The sequence below is a fragment of the Phascolarctos cinereus genome, unplaced genomic scaffold (genome assembly GCF_003287225.1).
Source record: "Phascolarctos cinereus isolate Bilbo 61053 unplaced genomic scaffold, phaCin_HiC Scaffold_4;HRSCAF=312, whole genome shotgun sequence".
Lineage (NCBI taxonomy): Eukaryota > Metazoa > Chordata > Mammalia > Diprotodontia > Phascolarctidae > Phascolarctos > Phascolarctos cinereus.
Window position 1 is genome coordinate 140,645,862 of NW_027555847.1, and position 19,430 is coordinate 140,665,291.

At 42.9% G+C, this 19,430-nt stretch overlaps 1 protein-coding gene across 1 annotated transcript; it reads right to left on the minus strand.

Annotated features, from left to right (window-relative positions):
- Nucleotides 1-8,216: 8,216 nt before the first annotated feature.
- AQP8 (aquaporin 8) lies at nt 8,217-18,746 on the minus strand. Its single transcript, XM_020995691.2, has 6 exons — nt 18,388-18,746; nt 17,348-17,606; nt 13,398-13,524; nt 11,891-12,105; nt 10,001-10,135; nt 8,217-9,038 (listed from the first exon to the last, which is right to left on the minus strand). The coding sequence occupies exons 2-6, from the start codon at nt 17,596-17,598 to the stop codon at nt 8,990-8,992; spliced, it is 777 nt and encodes a 258-aa protein (XP_020851350.1). The 5' UTR covers nt 17,599-17,606; nt 18,388-18,746; the 3' UTR covers nt 8,217-8,989.
- Nucleotides 18,747-19,430: the final 684 nt, after the last annotated feature.

Genomic DNA, 19,430 nt, shown 5'->3' on the forward strand with positions numbered 1-19,430 from the left:
GACTTCATCCTTCTTGACCTTTCAGTAGGAGACTGTTTTATTGACCTCAAAGAAGCAAATTCAAGAGAAACTCTGTGAATAAGCAAACAGCTCTTCCTCTGTTATAAATATTTACACTCAGCTGCCTGCTCTGGAGAGTGAAATGGACAAAGAGAGAAAGTCCACCTGATGGAAGTAAGGAGACTAGATGCACATGGTGCCACAGATACCTTTGGAGGAGGGAGGTGGGGAAGAGAAGCAGCATTTCCAGTGGAAAGGGGGAAAGTTCAAGGGATGAGAATTTGACCAGAAACAAGTGTCCCCAGGGTCCATAAGTAGAAAGCAAATCTATACTCTCCTGACTAGTCCCAAAATACAGATTCAGAATCACAGAATGTCAAAGTTGGAAGGACTCTCAGAGGTCATGTATTTAACCCAGACCTAACAAGTATTCCCCTCCACTATATACTCTGCAATGATCACTGAATGAGACATACACACACACACACACACACACACACACACACACACACACACACACACACATATATATAAGTATATGTGTATGTGCATATATATGTATGTATAGATATATATTGGACATGGCAATGTGGAAATTTGCTTTACTTGAAAATGCATATTTGTTACAAGAGTTTTGTTTTTTCTTTTTCTTTTTTTTTTTAATTGGGGAGGAGATGGAAGGGAAATTTTCTTAATTGAAAAAAACAGAATTTAATTTTTAAAAAATGAAAGAGTTATCTGGCCTTGAGAAATCAGGAAGACTGGGAAGATTGGCTGTGTGACCCTAGACCTGTGCCTTTGCCTCTCAGTGCCCTGAGGCAACTCGGTAATTCTATAAATTGCAAGGAGGAAGAGCAATCTGAATTCTGTAGAGGAAGTTCCTCAATGGGCATTTTCCACACCAATCCATCCAGAAGTGGGGTGTATAGGGTGTTCAGGAAGATGAGTGCCTCTGGTGTGAGGGCTTGCTGAGCCCTTTTCAGGGCTGCTCATCCACCTGTTGTGTCCACATGATTCACCCAACTTTCACCTGTGGCTCCAGGAAGCTGTAGCATGCACAGCAGCCACACTCTGGTAAACCATCTAGAAGCAGATGGGCTAAACCAATTGAGGGTAACTGACAAACCTCAAACCCATTGGTGAGTTAAGGGGATGTCTACAGGAATTGGATTAAAGTAAGGTAGAGTTGCCCAAAGTCCTTAACCTCACTCTCTCTTCCTGAGTCATTGAAGTCCAGTGACAGGGCAAAAGTCAAAATGACTAGTGATAGCCTTGGAGTCTTCAATGTCTGGCCAACCTCTAAGCCCTCTACAATATCTGAATCAGCCACTTTTATTGCCACTAGAACAGATTGTTCTCATCTTCCCATTCTGCCAGGGGAAAGTCTTCACATGCTTGGGATAGACATCCCCTAACTCACCAATGAGTTTGAGGCCTGTCGGTTACCCTCAACCTGGTTTAGCCCATCTGCCATCTAGATGATTTGCCAGAGTGTGGCTGCTGTGCGTGCTACGGTTTCTTGGAGCCACAGGTAAGAGTTGGGGAAATCAAGTGGACACCAAAGGTGCATGATCAGCCCTGAAAAGGGCTCAGCAAGCCCTCACACCAGAGGTGTTATTATGCCCTGAATACCCCATACATCCCATATAGTCCTGGCATACAGTAAACACTTAATAAATGCTTTTTTATTCATCCATCCATCCATCTTTTCCATGAAAAATATTATCTAACCATGCCTGCCCAATCTTGTACTTATAAAATTAATTTTTAAAAATGCAAATATAACATTTTACATTCATTTCTACTAAATTTCATCCTTTTAGATTCAGACCATTTCTGATAGCCTGTAGCAAGATCTTTTGGCGTCCTGATTGTCATTCAGCACATGAGCCATCTTTCCCAATTTTATGTCATCTGCAGATGTGTTAAATATGCCAAGTATACCTTCATTTAAAAAAAAAAATATTGAATAATGCAGAGTCCAAAACGTATCCTCAGGTCACCTCTGGTTGACAAATGACATAGGATCTGTTAGGAAGAAGAATGCTCATCCAAGATACAACTACAGAGCTTCAGGCTAGGCCACCAAAGCATACCTTACCTGCTGCTTCTTGAATGCCTTGACGAGAGAGATGCTATCTTCCCAGGTCTGCAGCTCTCCAAGGTAGAGTGTTGTGGAGTCTGAGGTACATTATGTCTGTAGAGTCAGGTCAAAGGGTCACAGGGTCATAGCTCTAGAGCTGGAAAGGACAGAGTCATCTAATCCAACACCCTCATTTTACAGATTAGGAAACTCAGGCTCAGGGAGGTCAAAGGATGCACTCAAAGTCACATAGATTGTAAGTGGCAGAGCTTCCATTCAAACCTAGGGACTCTGATGCTGGATCCCTCACTCTTGATGATTTTTTTTTCTTTTTGGTGAGGCGATTGGGGATGAGTAACTTGCCCAGGGTCACACAGTTAGTAAATGTTAAGTGTCTAAGGCTGGATTTGAACTCAGGTCCTCCTGACTCCAAGGCCAGAGCTCTATTCACTGTGTCACCTAGCTGCCCCTTGGATCCTTCACTCTTTCCACTGCATCACACTGCCTCTTATGGGGAAGGAAAGGATTTATTAAGTACCTACTTTGGGCCAGGTACAGTGTTAAATGCTTTCCAAATATCTCATTTGATCCTCACAACAATTCTGTGAATGAGGTGCTATTACTATCTCCATTTTACAGTTTAGGAAACAGAGACAAACATGGATTAAGTAATTTGCCCAGGGTTACACAGCTAGTAAGTGTCTAAGTCTGGATTTGAACTCAGGTTTTCCTGACTCCGGTGCTCTATCCCTTGCCTCGGTGCTGAATCTTGACCCTTTGCCCTCTTCCATATCAACACTCAAAGACTACAAGGAGATAAGGATGGGGCTGCTTTGGCTGACTTTCAAGAGAGCTCCCCCATGTAGAGAGGCTCCATCTGTTGAGAGGAGAAGCCTGTGGAAGTTTGTATAGCCTATTCATTGGGAGAAGATCCAGTTGGCTAATGGCATTTTCTGTTCTTTCCATTCCTCTTTGTCTCTATCCATCCAGCTGTACCATGCAAGAATTTTCCTGGCTTAGAAATCAGTGTCTGTAGCACCTACTCACACCACAGTAACCTGGGGTATGGGAAAGGAGAGGCAAACAGCTGCATTTTAGCATGGCTACCAAGTCTTGCAGCCAAATGGGAACAATCTCATACAAGTCACAGACCACAGGCCATAAACCCCAAATTCACAGGTCACAGCTCAACCCAGCCCAACTCAATTCTCCACGAACAATTCCCAGCAATTCTCCCAACAGGCGCCTTATGAGAAAAGACAATTAGCAGCTGCTCATTGCAAAGCCTGTTGGAAAATGAAGGTAGAAATAGCTTCTCTTGTTATTGTTTATCCAGTCTACATACACGTGAGGTTAGCCGCGTATAAATGTTTATATAAAACTGTGCCAGAGCCTGGAATCATCAGCAGATCTGGCTCAAAACCAATTACTTTCTGTGATGAGTAATGAAACACTCAAAAGACTATTCTCTCTAGGTAATTTGACTGAAATTAGGGTGTGTTGCATCCAGGTAAATGGTACTGTTTTGGTCATATCCTCATAGACTCAGTAGTCAGATCCCAGGTCAGACAAAGGTAACAGAAAATGATCAATAAGCTTTTCTCACTATCCTTTTTTTAAGGAAGACATTCGTGTTCCCTGTGGGGAACTACATTTTCCACAAGCCTGTGTGGTATGTTTATAGCCAAACAACATCCCAGTCTCACCCCACATACATATATAGTTATCCCTTCCACATCACAACTTTCTCCATTCTGGTTTCCATATGTCACAGGACAGCATAGGAAATTAAATGGGAATTTGAGGGGAGTTTTGCAGAAGCCGCAGACAATCACAAAGGCCAGCAGATAACACAGAAAAAATTTAGAAACTCAGAAATGCATAAAATATACATGTAGTATTGTATAACATCAACATAGTTTATCTTTTAATACCATAATAATTCAGACTTCTCTGGCACAAAGGGAGAGCCAAACAATTTTACACAAATTTTCCAGACAGCAAGGGCACCATGCCCTTAATCCCCACTATGTGGAAGGGATAACTGTGCTGGTCTCAGAATAGAGGTTTTCAAAAATGTGTGGAGGTTCTGAGTACAGTGCAGGGGACCTGGGAAGCTGGGTGATAAGGACAAGCTTAAGGCGGTTACATCTGGTCCATTTCTGCGCTGGGCAGCTAGGTGGCGCCATAGTGCACAGAGCGTGGACTCGGAAACACCTGCGTTCAAATCTGACCTGAGATACTTAGTGATATGACTGAGCATATCAGTTAACTTCTGTCTGCCTCTATTTCTTCAACTGTAAAATTGAGATAATAACAGCATATGCTTCCCAAGACTTGTTGGGAGAATCAAATGTGATAACATATGTAAAGGTGCCTAGCACACAGCAGGTGCTTAATAAATGCTTGCTCCCTTTCTTCCTAGCATAGGTGAGAGAAGCAAGAGGCATGGGGCAACAAGATGCCTTCTTTTGGGGCACGGGAGAGTACAAGGGAACTAGATTAAGAAATAAAGTGCAAAATTGCCTACTATTTTCAGAAGAAGGAAAGGAGGAAGGGAGAAAAATTTGGATTTCAAAATCTTGTAAAAATCAATGCTAAAAATTGTCTTGACATGTAATTGGGGGAAAAATGAGTACTATCTAAAAAAGAAGAAATAAAGTGCAAATTCTAAAATGCAGCACCTATTCCAGTTATTTGCCTGTGTCCCTCTCTGATTGCATACTGCTCCTGCTATGATATGTACCCTACTGCCCCAGGCATAGGTGGGGAAAAGACAGCCCTGAGACAATATTCCTTCTCACTTTAACTCTTTATTGTTTACTTTGCCTTTTATTTCAAGTAAATATCTTTTGCCTTGAGAGAAGGTTATGTGCGTCATTTGGTTCATGGAGAACTTCAGAGAGGTGAAAGTGGAGACTTGGAGCATTAATTCGAGTCATTGTTAATTCTTCTGGTTTAGATAGCCAGAAATTACAGCAGGGAATTGTTAACAGTTAAAACGGCTAAGCATAGGGACGAGGGAGGGAACAAGAATTTATTTAAGTGCCTACTATATATCAGGCACCGCACTAAGTGCTTTAAAAATATTACCTCATAGATTTTGAGGCGGAAGGGGGATTTAGAGGTCATCTAGTCTAACTCTCTGATTTTACAGATGAGGAAACTGAGGCCCAGAAAGGTTAAATGAGTTCCCCAAGCTCTGACTCCAAATCTAACACTCTTTAAATACAGTCATGGAATAGCAAAAAGATGTAGGATGGACTTGTAGTCAGTTTTGTATACTTATGTAATGCAGGCTACTTGATAAAGATACAGAGACAGAGAGGAGAAGGAGTGGGGAGAAGAGAGGGAGAGAGAGACAGAGAGACAGACAGAGACAGACAGAGAGGAGAAGAAGGAAGAGGAGGAGGACAACGAGGAGAAGGAGAAGGAGGACAAGGAAGAGGTGGAGGAGGAGGAGAAAAAGAAAGAGAGAGACAGAAACACACAAAAAGAGACACAGAGAGAGAGAAGAGAGATAATACATTTATTAATCAGTTACCATGTGCCAGAAACAGTGCTGAGGACTGAAACACAAGTAACCCAGACAGAAGGGAAGGTCAGAAATCCTGTTGGTCATGGAAAGAACAGTGACCTTGACACTGGTTTAATGTTGTTTATGTGCCTCTACTCCTCCCACTCATTTGAATAGAAGACAAAAAGAATGCATAAGTTGAGAAACTGAGGACCCTGAATCACCAGAGCTCCTGGCAGTTTTTTGAGTAGGGATTCTCTAAAATGGATGCTGACCAGAGGTAGTTCAGACATCAGCAGGTAAGCAGAGAGTCACATGGACTTCATGAATCTAAGTTGGACTGAGATGCACACCTTAGTCAACATTAAATACAGATTTTTTTAAAAAACAATTTATTTAGGGGGCAGCTAGGTGGCACAGTGAATAGAGCACCGGCCCTGGAGTCAGGAGAACCTGAGTTCAAATCCAGTCTCAGACCAGACTCTTGACACTTACTAGCTGTGTGACCCTGGGCAAGTCACTTAACCCCAATTGCCTCGCAAAAAAAAAAAATTTATATAAGCCTGAAAGTACTAGATACCTGGATTCTCCTCTGTATCCCAAAGATATAGGAAACTAGGGTCAGAAATCTCCCTCTAGAGAGTAAAGCCCATTTTAGCCAAGCCTCTGAGAAACAGACAAACTCCTGTTTTGGTGAGGGGAAAAAGCCAAGAAGGGTTTTCCCTACTGTGATGACTGGGTATGTCAAGACTTCTAAAAAACCTGTAGCAGAAAAGGTCTATGACCTTTAAACTAAAAGCAATGGCATAGCCATCCTTTCATGAGACAGAGAGATAACAGCCATCCTTCTATGGGGAACAGGCAGGACTCTCTTCCAGAGCTGAAACCAGAGACTGGAATCAGAGAGAAGCTACACAACTCTGTATCCAGCCCAGCTACCTCTCAGGACGATAAGAACAAACCACAGGACTAAACATAAAAGCTAGCATTTATTTGGTGCGTTAAGATTTGCAAAACACTTTATGGTGTTATTTCATTTGATCCTCACAATAACCCTGAGAGATAGGTAATTATTATTATTCTCATTTTAGTTAATGAAACTGAGGCAGACTGCAGTTAAGTGACTTGTCCAGGGTCACACAGCTAGTAAGGTTCTGAGGCTGGACTTGCAATCTGTTCTTCCTGTCTCCAGGTATAGAACTCTGTCTGCTACAACACTCAGCTGGCACAATGCTGATCCACAACCAGGGGAAACAAGCAGGGAACAACACACAACAGAAAGGACGTATCTGACACAAGTGATATCATGGAAATATATCTGCAGTCTTGTAGCATCAGAGGTGGGAGCTGACTCTTCATGCATGTGTTATGGCCACATGTGTTCTCCACCCACTCATATCCTTGGACTCACATGTTCCTCATTTCCACGTGTCCACTCTTCCCACTGATGGTGTGTGTGTTCACAGAACAGTATGTCCCAGTTTTATAGTTGCTTTTCTTACAGTGCTACGTCATCAAATACCTTTGCTTTGAACTAACTGTGCCCAATAAAGATAATCACAGTGATAGGGTTTTAGGAGCTGTGGTTAATTTGGAGTGGCTGTAGACGCTGCCCTCCAATACTCTGAACCTTAGGTAACCTTGTCTGAGTAACCAAAGAGAAAGTTAGAAGATACCTCCCCAGAAGCTCCCTAAATACACATAGATAGCAATATTTTAAAGAAACAAACACCTAGGTACCTTGCTCACATATTAAGTGTATTGCTCAGGAATCCTAATTATTATCAATCACTGGTTTTATAACCTGTTTGAAATAGAAGGCTTCTTTTGAAGGAGGTAGGCTCAATTCCCCAAATCGTGACATTGGGGCAATTTCTAAATGGGGTTGGAAAAGGAGGAATTTCCCTCCCTCTTCCTCTCCCTCTAAAAGTGGTATCATCAGGACCTGGCCAGCCACTTGGCCAAGCTGTAGAGGAAAGCGCCCTCCTTATGAGAGCAAAATACTTAATTGACCTGTGAGTTGCATGGTCTATTCTACTTCAGTGACCTTCTTTCCTTCCTTTCATTCTCTTTTTCTGCCTACCCTTCTTGTATTTCCCTTTCTGATGTCTTTTCCTCTTCCTTCTTCTGCCCTTACCCTCCGTCTCTTCTCTTATCCTTTTCTCCCCCTTCTCTCTCTCCTCTTTCCTCTCCTGTTTCCTTTCCTCTCTCCCCTTCTTTCCTTTTCTCCCCTCCTCTCTCCTGTCCTCTCCTTTCAAACACCTTTCCTCTTCCTTGCCTCTTTTTATCCACTTTCCCTTCTTCTCCCTTTCCCTCCTTTGTTCTACTCCTTCTTCTGCCCTCTTCTTCTCTGTCTCTGTTCCCTTCCCTCCCTCTCTCTTCCCCTTCTTTCCTTTTCTCCTCTCCTATTCTGTCTTTACTTTTCTTCCCTTTCTTCCTTTATCTCCCCTTTCCAGTCCTGTTTTCTTCTTTCCTTCATTTCCCTTTCTCCTCTGCTAGGGCTTTCTTCACCCAACCCAGCCTGAGGCCCCCACTCTCCTGAACAGGACACATTTTTGAAGTTCCTAAAATTAAAAAAAGAGAGCAAGCCAACAAATGGGTAAAGGGAGGTAGAGATAGAGAAATACTGTTTATTGGAAGATGAGCTGGAGTTTTCCATATCAGTGGAGAGAATATAGCAAAGTAGCTTTGAAAAGCCCCTCATTCCCCATAGCAGGCAGGAGGACCAAGAGCAGAGGACTTCGCAGTTCCTAAAAAGAATCCCCCGGAAATTAAATAACTGGCTTTCTAGCCTCCTCCCTTCCCTCACCTCTGTGCAAAGTGTGAATGAAGCAACCTTTCCCTCTTCTGGCTGCTATTACACCTCCCTTCCCCGCCTCACCCCTCGCCTTAGTAATTTCATTGTAAAGAGAAGCAATTCCATCGTCCCTGCTGTCTCTTCCCAGGTCGTATGAGATGATAATAACACTACTTAGGCTTTTTCTAGAACCTTCCCAACAACGAATTGCTATCCAGCATCCAGAGAGGTGTGATTCAGCACTCCTTTAACAGGAAAGAAAATGAGGTGTTAAGGTAGAAAAACAGGACACAGCATGCAGGGAGCATCCCAAAGCTGGTGTGTCAGTCTGTGTGCTTTTGGCCAGACTAGGAGATAAAGCAGACTATCCATCCACCTGACCAGCCAGGTGCTGGAATGAAGTCTTGGGAAATCACAGGGGAGACCCAGGGCAGGATCACTCCCCAAGGCGGGAGACATTTTCCCTGGCAGAACAGAGCAGGTCCCTTTCATGAGAGGCTGTCCCCTTCATTATTCCAGGCTAAGCCAAGCCAAGATGAGAAGAATCCATGGGCAAAGCAGTGGTCCTGTGTCCATACAATAGACAGTTGCTTCACAGGTGTTTTAGAAACAGGCGGACTTTCTGATCGCCAATGAGAACCCTGAGGAAAAGAACAAACCCACTGAGGAAAGGTCCTGGTCATCTGCAGAGAACTTTATTCTGATAGGATGGGGTTAGGGGAAGATGGGGGTGATGGGGGCGAAGAGAGCATTGAATTCCTTTTAATTGTCACAGAAATTCACCTGATTCCTGCTCCCTCACCTTTAATATTCAGAAGATTTTTGGAGTCATTGAATCTTAGAAGTGGGGGAAAAAACCAGAGAAATTATCTAGTCCAACCACATCATTTTATAGGAATTCCAAAGTGGAAAGGTGACTTGCCCAAAACTATTCAGCAGTAGAGCTGAGGTCAAGCTCAAACCCAGGACTGTCAAAACAAAAGAAGCCTGGTGTTACAGGCATTATTATACTAATTTTATTTTTAAAAAAATCTTGAAACTTGCCTCAGATATGTACCAACGGTGTGACCAGGCGGCAAGCCACTCAACCATTCTCAGCCTTGGTTGCCTCCTCTCTAAAATGGGCACGAGAGGCAGCCTGGCATAGTCAACAGAGAGCTAGCCTGAGAGTCAGGAAGATCTGTGTTCAAGCCCACCTCAGGCACAAATTGGCTTTGTGACCCTGGGCAGGTAACTAAACCTCTCAGTGCCCTCATGAGTAGAATATTCAGGCAGGTGCCAATCTGCATGGCCAGTTGTCTCTCAGCCTCTCTGAGCTTCAGTGCCCTTTTTATCAAAGTGAAAGGATCCCTCATGTCCTGCACATTCTATGATTCCTCATGTCTACTTGGAAGGATTTGATCTTCCCCTGAGCATGATGACCAAATCCAGATGTGCTCTCTCTCTCCCTCCTCCTTCTCTCTGTCTCTCTGTCTCTCTCTCTCTGTCTCTCTCTCTCTCTCTCTCTCTCTCTCTCTCTCTCTCTCTCTCTCTGTCTTTCTCCCCCCTGTCTCTGTCTTTCCCTCCCTCCCTCTCTCGCTGGCTCCCTCCCTCCCTCTCTCACCTTATCAGTATTCCTGCGATTACACTGGCTGCCAGTGGTCCCAGCCAGTACACCCAGTGGTACTGCCAGTAGCCGGCCATTATCGCAGGCCCAAAGGCTCGGGCAGGATTCATGCAGGCTCCAGATATAGCCCCTCTGTGAAGCAACAGAAACACACATATACACATATAAATATGCACTGGCTGGCCCCCATGCCTGGCGTGCTCTCCTTCATCACCTCCAACTCTTAGCTATCTTGGCTTCTTTTGAGACTCAGCTCAAATCCAACATTCTACCAGAGGCCTTTCCCAGTCCTCCCCTCTCAGCCCCTTCCCTCCAAAATAACTTTCCATTCATATTGTACAGGGTGTCCCAAAAGTCTCAGTGCAATTTTAAATTATTAAAGTTTAAAACAGCACTAAGGGGCAGCTAGGTGGCACAGTGGATAGAGTAATGACCCTGGAGTCATGAGGACCTGAGTTCAAATCTGGCCTTCTGACACATAACACTCACTAGCTGTGTGACTCTAGGCAAATCACTTAACCCCAATTGCCTCACAAAAAAAAACCCCAGCACTGAGACTTTTGGGGATACTCTGTACATATCTTGTAGATATGCGGTTATTTGCATGTTTTCTCAGCCATTTGAATAGGAGCTTCTTGAGATCAGGTACTATGTTCCTTTTCCATTTGTATTCTCAGGGCTTAGCAGAGGGCTTAGCATATAGTAGGTGGTTAATAAGTGCTGGCTGCCTTGGCACACTCAGTATTCACCCTAGAGTTTAAGGTAAATCACAGTTTTTTGCATATCATCACAATCTACAGGGTATTTCTCCGATGTATTTATTTTCCTGTCAAGTAACATCAAGGGTCCCCATTGGCTTAGGGAAGGAAAAAAATCGCAATTTGTTCCCAGCCTGCTAGAGAAGGCAGCACTGATAAGAGTATAAGTCTTAGTCAGAACCCTTAGGTTCTAATTCTGGCCCAAAAGCTTACTAAAATGCTTACTAAGTGTGAATTCGGGAAAGGCATTTAACCTTATTGAACTTCATTTTCCTCACCTGTAAAAATGGATATGAGATCTAGCATGGTATAACAGAGATTTGGTCCTAGAGTCAAGAAGACCTGGGTTCAAATCCTGCCTCTTATACAGACTGGCTGTGTGACCAAGTCATTTACTCTCTCAGAGCCCCAGGTAATGTTCTAAGATTATTAAGGTGAAGAGCAGATGCTAAACATCTTGGGCAGAAAGAATTTCCTTACTGGCAGTTCCCTGTACTAATGAAATCACGGGTCCGGGCCTTATCCCCATCCTTAACTTCTTAATAATGATAATTATATTTTAAAAGCTTTTTGAGGTTTGAGATGTTTTCCTCCCAACAATTCTACAAGTCAGACTGTGTAAATATTATCGCCTTCTTACTGATGGGTAAACTGAGGCTCAGGAAAGTTAGTTAAGCGTCTTGAGTATTGGCACAAAGCTAGTAAGTGTCTAAGCCTGAACTTCAGGGGAATTCATAAAATTCTGGGTTGAGAGTTGGAAGGGACCATCAAGGCCATACAGTCGAACACCTACATTTTACAGAATGAAATGAAGTAACTTGCCCAAGGTGAGGTAGATAGTAATCAAGATTTGAACCCAACTCCTCTGGCTCCAGAGACAGAGCTCTTTACCACTGTGTCATTCTGCTTTTCTCAAACCCAGGTCCTCTGACTCAAAGGCAGTGGTCTTTCCAAAAGACCATGCCCTCCCTCCTGCAGCTTCCAAAGAGAGAGTTCCTGAAGTTGGGCATCACCTAAATCCCCTCCTTCCTTTAGGCCTGGCCTAAGCTCCCATTCTTTTGACTGCTCCCAGTATCCCTCTGCTGCTACCAACCCAGCCAGCCATCCCACCTATTATGACTCAACTCACCCTGCTAGGATGTCCACAGTCACAGCAAAGCCAATGCAGAAGGGAGCCAGCGGGCTCTTGCTCTTTTCATTGACGGCTGCCATACAGACGGACAAGACCAGTAACAATGTCATGATGACCTCAGCTCCCACAGCACCACCCACCTGGTCAGCCCCTCTAATGGTTGTGAAGGCTGCCCCGGAAGCATTTAAGAAGCTCTCTTCTGTGCTCACCGCCTAGAAGGAAAAACATCTCCACTAGTGTAGAGACCAAAGCAGCAGGACCCGAGTAAACAAAGTGCATGGAGAGAGAGACAGACAGACAGACACAGACACAGACACAGAGAGAGGGAGAGACAGAGGCCTAGGCCAAGGGAAGAGGGACAGGAACGGAGAAAAACAAACAAGAGATTCCTCTCACATTTCAAAAATTGACCAGCAAAGGTTGTCCACTTATCCTTCCTCTGGAAGACTAGGTATAGGAGCAAATGAGCTGAGTTGTTTACCAAAGTCTTGAGAGCTTAGATTAAATTGGAACAAGTGGATGAACCCCAGATTACTTTATTCCAGCCATAAATTAATCAAATGCACAGCTGCCCTCTAACTCAGGTAGCATAGGCAGAAGGGGAATGGAAGCTAATCTGCTTCATCTTCTTTGCAAAGACTCACACAAATACACACACACACAACCCAGGAGAAAGGCCGTTAACCTATCAGGTGGACCTCTTGGTATGAACTCATAGGAGGACATGGCTAGGGATCGATTGCACAGAGTGGAAAGGCATGGATGGATTTTGATCTCAGCCATGGGAAGAAGTGTCCATATCAATAAGATCTTGGATCCATTGGAGTATGTCACACATTTTCAACTAGCCCTAACCTCCCCAGGGAGGAAGAAAATGAGTTTAAAAGAAAGAAGGAAAACAAAAGAACATGGTATAAGGGCAAAAGGGCTTTACATTGAGTTCCCAATTATTTTTTATAGTTCCCAGAGCTACAGCAGTGATCTAACCAATGGTTCCCAATCTGTACCCCATCCCTGTAGATCACTGGAGGACCTTGGACATATTGTAAAAATTTCTACAATCAATATGCTAATCTACAAATAAATAAATACCAACTTCTGTAGGCTGAATGTCTCCATTCATAAAAGTATTACCATTTTTCAAAAGTATGTTGTAATTAACAAAATGAAAATTCGTTTGAAAGCATTACTGGATTCATAGTAGCTTTTATCCATATAGTTTCTCAATTGATGGATTCTAATATAGCTACTATTGTGTAGAGATCTTTTAAAAAATTTTTATCTTAAAATAGGGTTATCACACACCTAAAAATTGATACCACTACATTTGTCTAAGGATGTGACAGTCTGGCAGAGCTCAAGGGCCATTCAAGATAAACTAAGATTTAGGCAGCTGATGCCTCAGTGAGCATGGGGAGAGAGTGAACAAGTCATGAGAACATTTAAGAATTCAGTGGGTGGTTTGTTTGCCTTATCCTACCTAAGTCACTATGTGCCCACCTACCTTGGCTAAAGCAGCTCCTATGATCCCTCCACACAGCTGGGAGACACAGTATGGGATGAGCATCATGTAATTCAGGCCTCCAATCAACATGACAGCCAAGGAGACAGCTGGATTGAAATGACCACCACTGTAACCAATGGAAATGAATGATGAATGAATGAGTGAATGAGTGAATGAATGAATGAATGAATGAATAAGCAATACCACAACTCTGCCCCCTCTGCAGCTTCTTCCTGCAAAACCCAGGCAGCATGAAGTAGTAAAAAGAGCTCTGTATTCCAAACCAAAGTTTAAATTCAGCTTCAGCTGTGTGACCCTAGGCAAATCTCTTAACCTCTGTCTTCCTCCATTTCTTTAACTGTAAAATAGGGCTAATAATAATAGCATCTGTACCCAGGGTTGTTGTGAGGATAACAATTGTAAAGTGCTTTGCAAACTTTAATGTGTTATATAAATTCTAGCTCTTATTAATATTAAGGCTTTTTTCAAAGCCTTAGCAGAAGTTAGACAAACCCAGCTCTCTTCCCTCACACCAAGAGATGCCAACCTCTCCAAGCTTATTTTCTCCCTCCAAATTTACAGCCCTTCATCCCCATTGGCGTTTACAGCCTCTTGTACCCAATAAAGCTCATTAACCTCCAGTTCCTGAACTCTGGACATCAGCCATCCTTATGTTAGTTCAGACTTAAAAATAAATGTAACTCTGGCACCTGCCGTAGAATTCCTGCTGCCCTCTCCTCTTGTCCCCCACTCACTAGTCTCAAAACAGATATAATGAGGCAAACTGAGAGTTTCTTACTAGCTAATAAGAAGTCAGATTGTAGCTGAAGGTGAGAATGTCACAAAACAAGCCCAAGGGTTCCCAAGATTCATGGGGAACACAAAGTGCTGAATATATTTCTGTAACCCAATTGGGCCTTAGGGCGTGGGGCCCCTTGTCCAGACACCTAGATTCCCATCCTCCTCCACCATACAACTGCTACATTCAGGCCACATCCTATTTCAATCAAACTCAGTAGACTGAGGAGCAACCTTCTAGATGCCCATTAAAAATCTGAGCTTTTATAGTTCTTCAGGGCTAAGTCTCCAAAGAGTATCAGAAGGACGTTTGATAGACCTGTCAGGGGGCCACTCATGGGGGCAGCTCAGTGACAAACGGCTGGATATGGAGTCATTAAGACCTGAGTTCAAATCCTACCCCAAATACTTGCTAGCTGTATGACCTTAGCACTTTTGCCTGTCTCAGTTTCCTCATTTGTAAAATGGGGATAATAACAGTACCTACCTACTTCCTAGGGTTGTTGTGAGGATCAAATGAGATAATATTTGTAAAGCACTTTGAAAACCTTAAAGCATTCGTGAATGCTAACTATTATTGTTGTTAATAACCCAGGGCTGATGTCCATTACAGACCAGGTAAGCCACACTTCTCCAGACCCAGTATGATCTGAGAATGTGAAAGATGGTGAAAGTCAGGGCAGTCTTAGGTCCATCTCAAGTCATCAGGACACCAGCATTACACCTCGAGAAAAGCTTCTGCTGTTTGAAGAGGATAAATAAAGTGCCAAGTCCTATGATTATTGAGAAACTAGGGATACAAAATGGGGCCTGCACAGTTTCAAGGCTGGTCTATGCTCTGGGCCCTTCAAGGACTATATGGTAGTAATGTTCAGATGGATGAGAAGGGCAGTGTAGAACTACTCAGGAGACAAATTTAGGAATATTTTCATAATACTTCCAAATGTAAAGCCCTTGATCAACCCCCAAAGAGCCCATCGGCCTCCATTTCTCCAGGCCCATTGAAGCTCAGGTTACCTGTCATTGGTAAGCGAGAAAGCCAGATCCCACAAGTCTCCTTTCCTGTGAGAAAGCTGGATGGAATTCTGCATTGGCTGTTCATCCAACTGTTTTCTTCCTACCAGTGCTTAGAATGGTGGCTGGCATACAGTAGGCACTTAATAAATGTTTAATGATTGGTCAGTTGATTAATTTTGCCCTAAATACAAGTCATGCACACAAGCAATCATAGGAACATAGGGTAATAAGATTCAGAGCTAGAGGAGACCTTAGGGTAATCTAGCCTAGCCCTTCATTTGGTAGGTGAGGAAACTGAGGCCCAGAGAAATTAAGCAACTTGCTTAAGGCAATAAGAGGAACAGCTAAGATCTTCTTTCCAAAGCCATGTTCTTTCTACTATACCGTGTTGCCTCCTTCAATTTCTATTCCAAATTTCTTGGAAATCTGATTTTTTTAATCCACCTACTAGCATACATTTTGTGGACAAGTTCAAAGAATCACACATTCAATCATTTCAGTGAAATAGCCTACATTCATGGGAAGTTAGCTGGGCTCACAAGCTAGTGGATCTTCCATTTAAAATTTCATAGTCTAATGGAAGTCAGAGGCCACACTGGGAAAAGAGAAATGCTCCCTGTGATTAACAGTGTAAAACAGGACCACGGATTGAGAACTGGAAGGACACCCAGTCCAACCCTTGTTTTTCAGATGAGGAAACAGGTCCAGGGAGGATAAGTGACTTGGCCAAGGTACCACAGATTGTGACAGAGGCAGGGTTTGAACTCAGGTCCTTTGATTCCAAAGCCAGCACTCTTTCAACTGTAGATTCCAGAGAAATGGCTAATCAGATTTGTTTGGCATGCCCAATCCCCGGCTTTGCAGAAAGCACCAAAGGGGTCTTCTTTACGCTTCTCAATGTGCCATGATCCAGCTCCATTGGCCCACTTGCTTTTCCTCTCCTAGGATGCTCTATCTCCCATCTCCATGATATTACACAGGGTGTTCCCCCATTCTGAGAATGCTTTCCCTTCTCAAATCTACCTCTTAGCTTCCCTGAGCTCCTTCAACACTCAGCTCAAATCTCATTTGCTGCAGGAGGCAGAAATGTTTGTCCCCTAAACTGCTAGTGCCTCCTCTCTGAGATTATCTTTCCTCTTTTTTGCATGTATCTTGTATGAACCCAGTTATTTACCAGTTGTGAGCCTCATTAGAATGTTTGTTCCTTAAGAGCCAGGATGGTATTTTGCCTTTCTTTGTATCTCTAGCGCTCAGCACAATATCTGGCATACAGTAAAATTATTAGCAAATAATTATTGACTAACCTCACATGACTTTGATTAACAAGACTGTTTGATCATATCAGCAGCTTCGAGAACACATTCCTCCCTTGACTGTTTCTCCCTCTCCACCTTCACTCCCTTGGTCTCCTGTCTGACTGTCTATCTGCAACTCTGGGTTTGACTTTATCATCTATCTCACCCTTGAGTGGAGGGGAGAAAAAGACAGCAGCAGTCTCCAGAGTGCCCAAATAACTGTGAGCAGGGAAATCACCCCAAAGCACAGAAATGAGAGGGGGAAAATACCATCTGTTTGGATCTGGCTTTTAAAAGCAGAAAATGAGTTGGGAAAAGCACTAGGCCTACCATCAGAAGTCTTGTATTGAGGTCTTGGCCCTCTACAACTATAAACACATTGCCCCAATTTCCTCATGTGTAAAATGGGCTAATACTAGCCCTACCTACTACACAAGGTTGTTTTGAGGAAAATGTTTTATAATATTAAAGCTCTATATGATTTCAAAATGAAGAAGTTGAAGGATTTGATGATTTCTGATCTCAGAAGAGGTTAAATCTAACCTCCTCATTTTATAGATGAGGAAACTGAGGCCAGAGAGGTTAAGTAACTTGCCCAGGGTCACACAGCTAGTAAGTGTTTAGGACATGGTTCAACTCCAGGTGTTCTTGACTCTAAGTCCATCACTCTATCCATTATAGTGTATTTGTCTATCAAATGGCCCTATGGTCCCTATTTATGGTGACCTGATCCCTGGAAGTGCTGATCTGAATATAGGCTCCACATGGCACCCAAAACAGGTGGAACACAGTTCCACGGACTTTTGTCAAGGATTCAAGATTTAAAGATTTAAATCTTACCTGATCTTTCCCAAAAAGCCTATGATGATGCCCAGGGCCAGCCCATGTGCCAGTGCAGGCTGCAGCCGACCAACCCCCTCTGTATTCTCGATGACTGACAGACAGCCAATGAAGATGAACAGAGCCGAGCCCAGCAGCTCCACTATGCATGGCTGGAGGTACTTTTCATACCAGTGAAGCTGGTGCAAGTCACACCCACTCTCCAGGTCTTTTTCCTTCATTTCCATGTCCTCTGACTTTGACTCACACATAGGGACAGCTGGTAGGAAGAAAATACAGAAGTCAGTGGTTCTCAACATCTTTGGGCTCCTCCACCACCTTGCCTAAAAAAAATCCCCAGTCTCAAAATATTAAGATATGCACTTTTCCCCAGCCACCACCAGATCTTCCTTAAAAACAGCAGTCTCAGAATCATAAGGCATGCAGGTGAGCACCCACTCTGACACTTATTATCTATGTGGTCCAGGGGAAGACATTTCATTTCTTTGAGGTTCACACTCCTCAGCTATAAATAAACAATAATAATTCCATTACCTGGATCACAGGGATGTTGTGGGGAAAAGATTTTGTAATTTTTAAAAGGTTAGAAAAAATAAGAACTATCGTTATTATTAACAACAGTAATTTTATTTTTTTAAAAAATCCACTAGAGTTCCTCCTATTGGTTCTAATTTTTCCTTACAACATCACTAATCTGAAAATATGTTTAATAAGAATGTAAATATATATAGCCTACATCAGATTGTGCGCTGTCTTGGGGAAGGTGGTGGGGAGGAAGGGGGAGAAAAATTTTAAACTCAAAAGCATATGGAAGTGATTGTAAATAAATCAAAATAAATTAATAAAAAAATTTTTTTTTAATCCACTAGAAATGGAACCCTGGACTTCCATACTCCAGGGTTCAACCCTTATAGAGAAACTCTCCCATGGGATCAAGAGGACTTCCCATAGGCTGCCAACAGACTCATTTGGTTTCCAATTCAAAGAAAAATTTAAGAAGATTGTCAGAATTAAAAAGACGATAACATTGATGAACTTACGTTTTCCTGTAGGCCCCCTTGTCTCAGAAAGCTGAAAGTGAATAGCCTAACGGCTTCTGTAGACTGAGGAAGTTCAATACAAGCCCGTGCTGGAGGTATCTCCTAGGAATCGATGTCTCAGCGGCTCTGCTTGCCTCCCCCTAAAGCCTGAGATTTTAAGAGGCTGGAGGATTTACCCTGGTGCTGAGACAGTCATAAAATAAAGGAGGGGGCTCTTCCAGGAGAGAGAAGGGGAAACTCCCCTTATCTCAACAAGGCTAGAGTTCAAGGATCACTAAGCTCTCTGCCAACAGAAGAAAATACAACTTCTGCTGTGTGATGTGCCCAGAGTCCTCTGTGAGATTGTACATGATCACGGGAGCCTGTAGAGGGGGGAACAGAGGCACTCAGAAAAGCCAAGAAAATCGAAGCCATTCACCTGTTTCTAAAAAGGGTAGCCCTAAGACTGTCACGTGTCTTTAAAAAGAAGAGGCAATGGGATGTAACAGAAAGAATGTTGGCTCCAGAGGAAGGAGACCAGAGCTCAAATCCCACTTCAGATATCTGTTAGTTGTGTAGAGGCCATCACTTATCACTCACAGCCTCAGTTTCCTCATCCTTGTAATAGCAATCATAATACCTCTGCTAATTGTTTTATGGGATTATTGGGAGGAAAGCATTTCATGAACCTTAAAGTGCTATAGAAATATGACTATTACTATTTTATATTCATTTTAATTTATTATTGTTGTTACTTATTGATAATTTACAGTTAAATGGTACTTTACAAGTGTGAAATGCTTTACGCACCTCATCTTATTTGATTCTATTGACAGACAGCCTTATAAGCTCATCTCCATTTGAAAGTTAAAGAAACCAAGCCTGAGGGAGGTTCAGTGCCTTCCCCAAAGTATGACTGCTGTTATCAAGCTCCAAAGAAATAATCCTCCCAATGTCTCATTGTTAAGGAATTATGAAACATTAGAGCTGGAAAGGACCTTAGAACACAGAAGGTTAGTGCTAGAAGGGATCTTAGAACAAAGTACACAGAATATTTAAGCTAG

Excerpts from the sequence above, each read along its gene's own strand:
- AQP8 (XM_020995691.2), bottom strand. The coding sequence starts at position 17,598 with ATGTGTGAGTCAAAGTCAGAGGACATGGAAATGAAGGAAAAAGACCTG. Across the intron at positions 10,136-11,890 it reads ACTGTGGACATCCTAGCAGG|AGGGGCTATATCTGGAGCCT; the intron begins GTGAGTTGAGTC and ends GTTGCTTCACAG. Across the intron at positions 9,039-10,000 it reads ATCGCAGGAATACTGATAAG|GGTTCTCATTGGCGATCAGA; the intron begins GTGAGAGAGGGA and ends TCTTTTCCTCAG.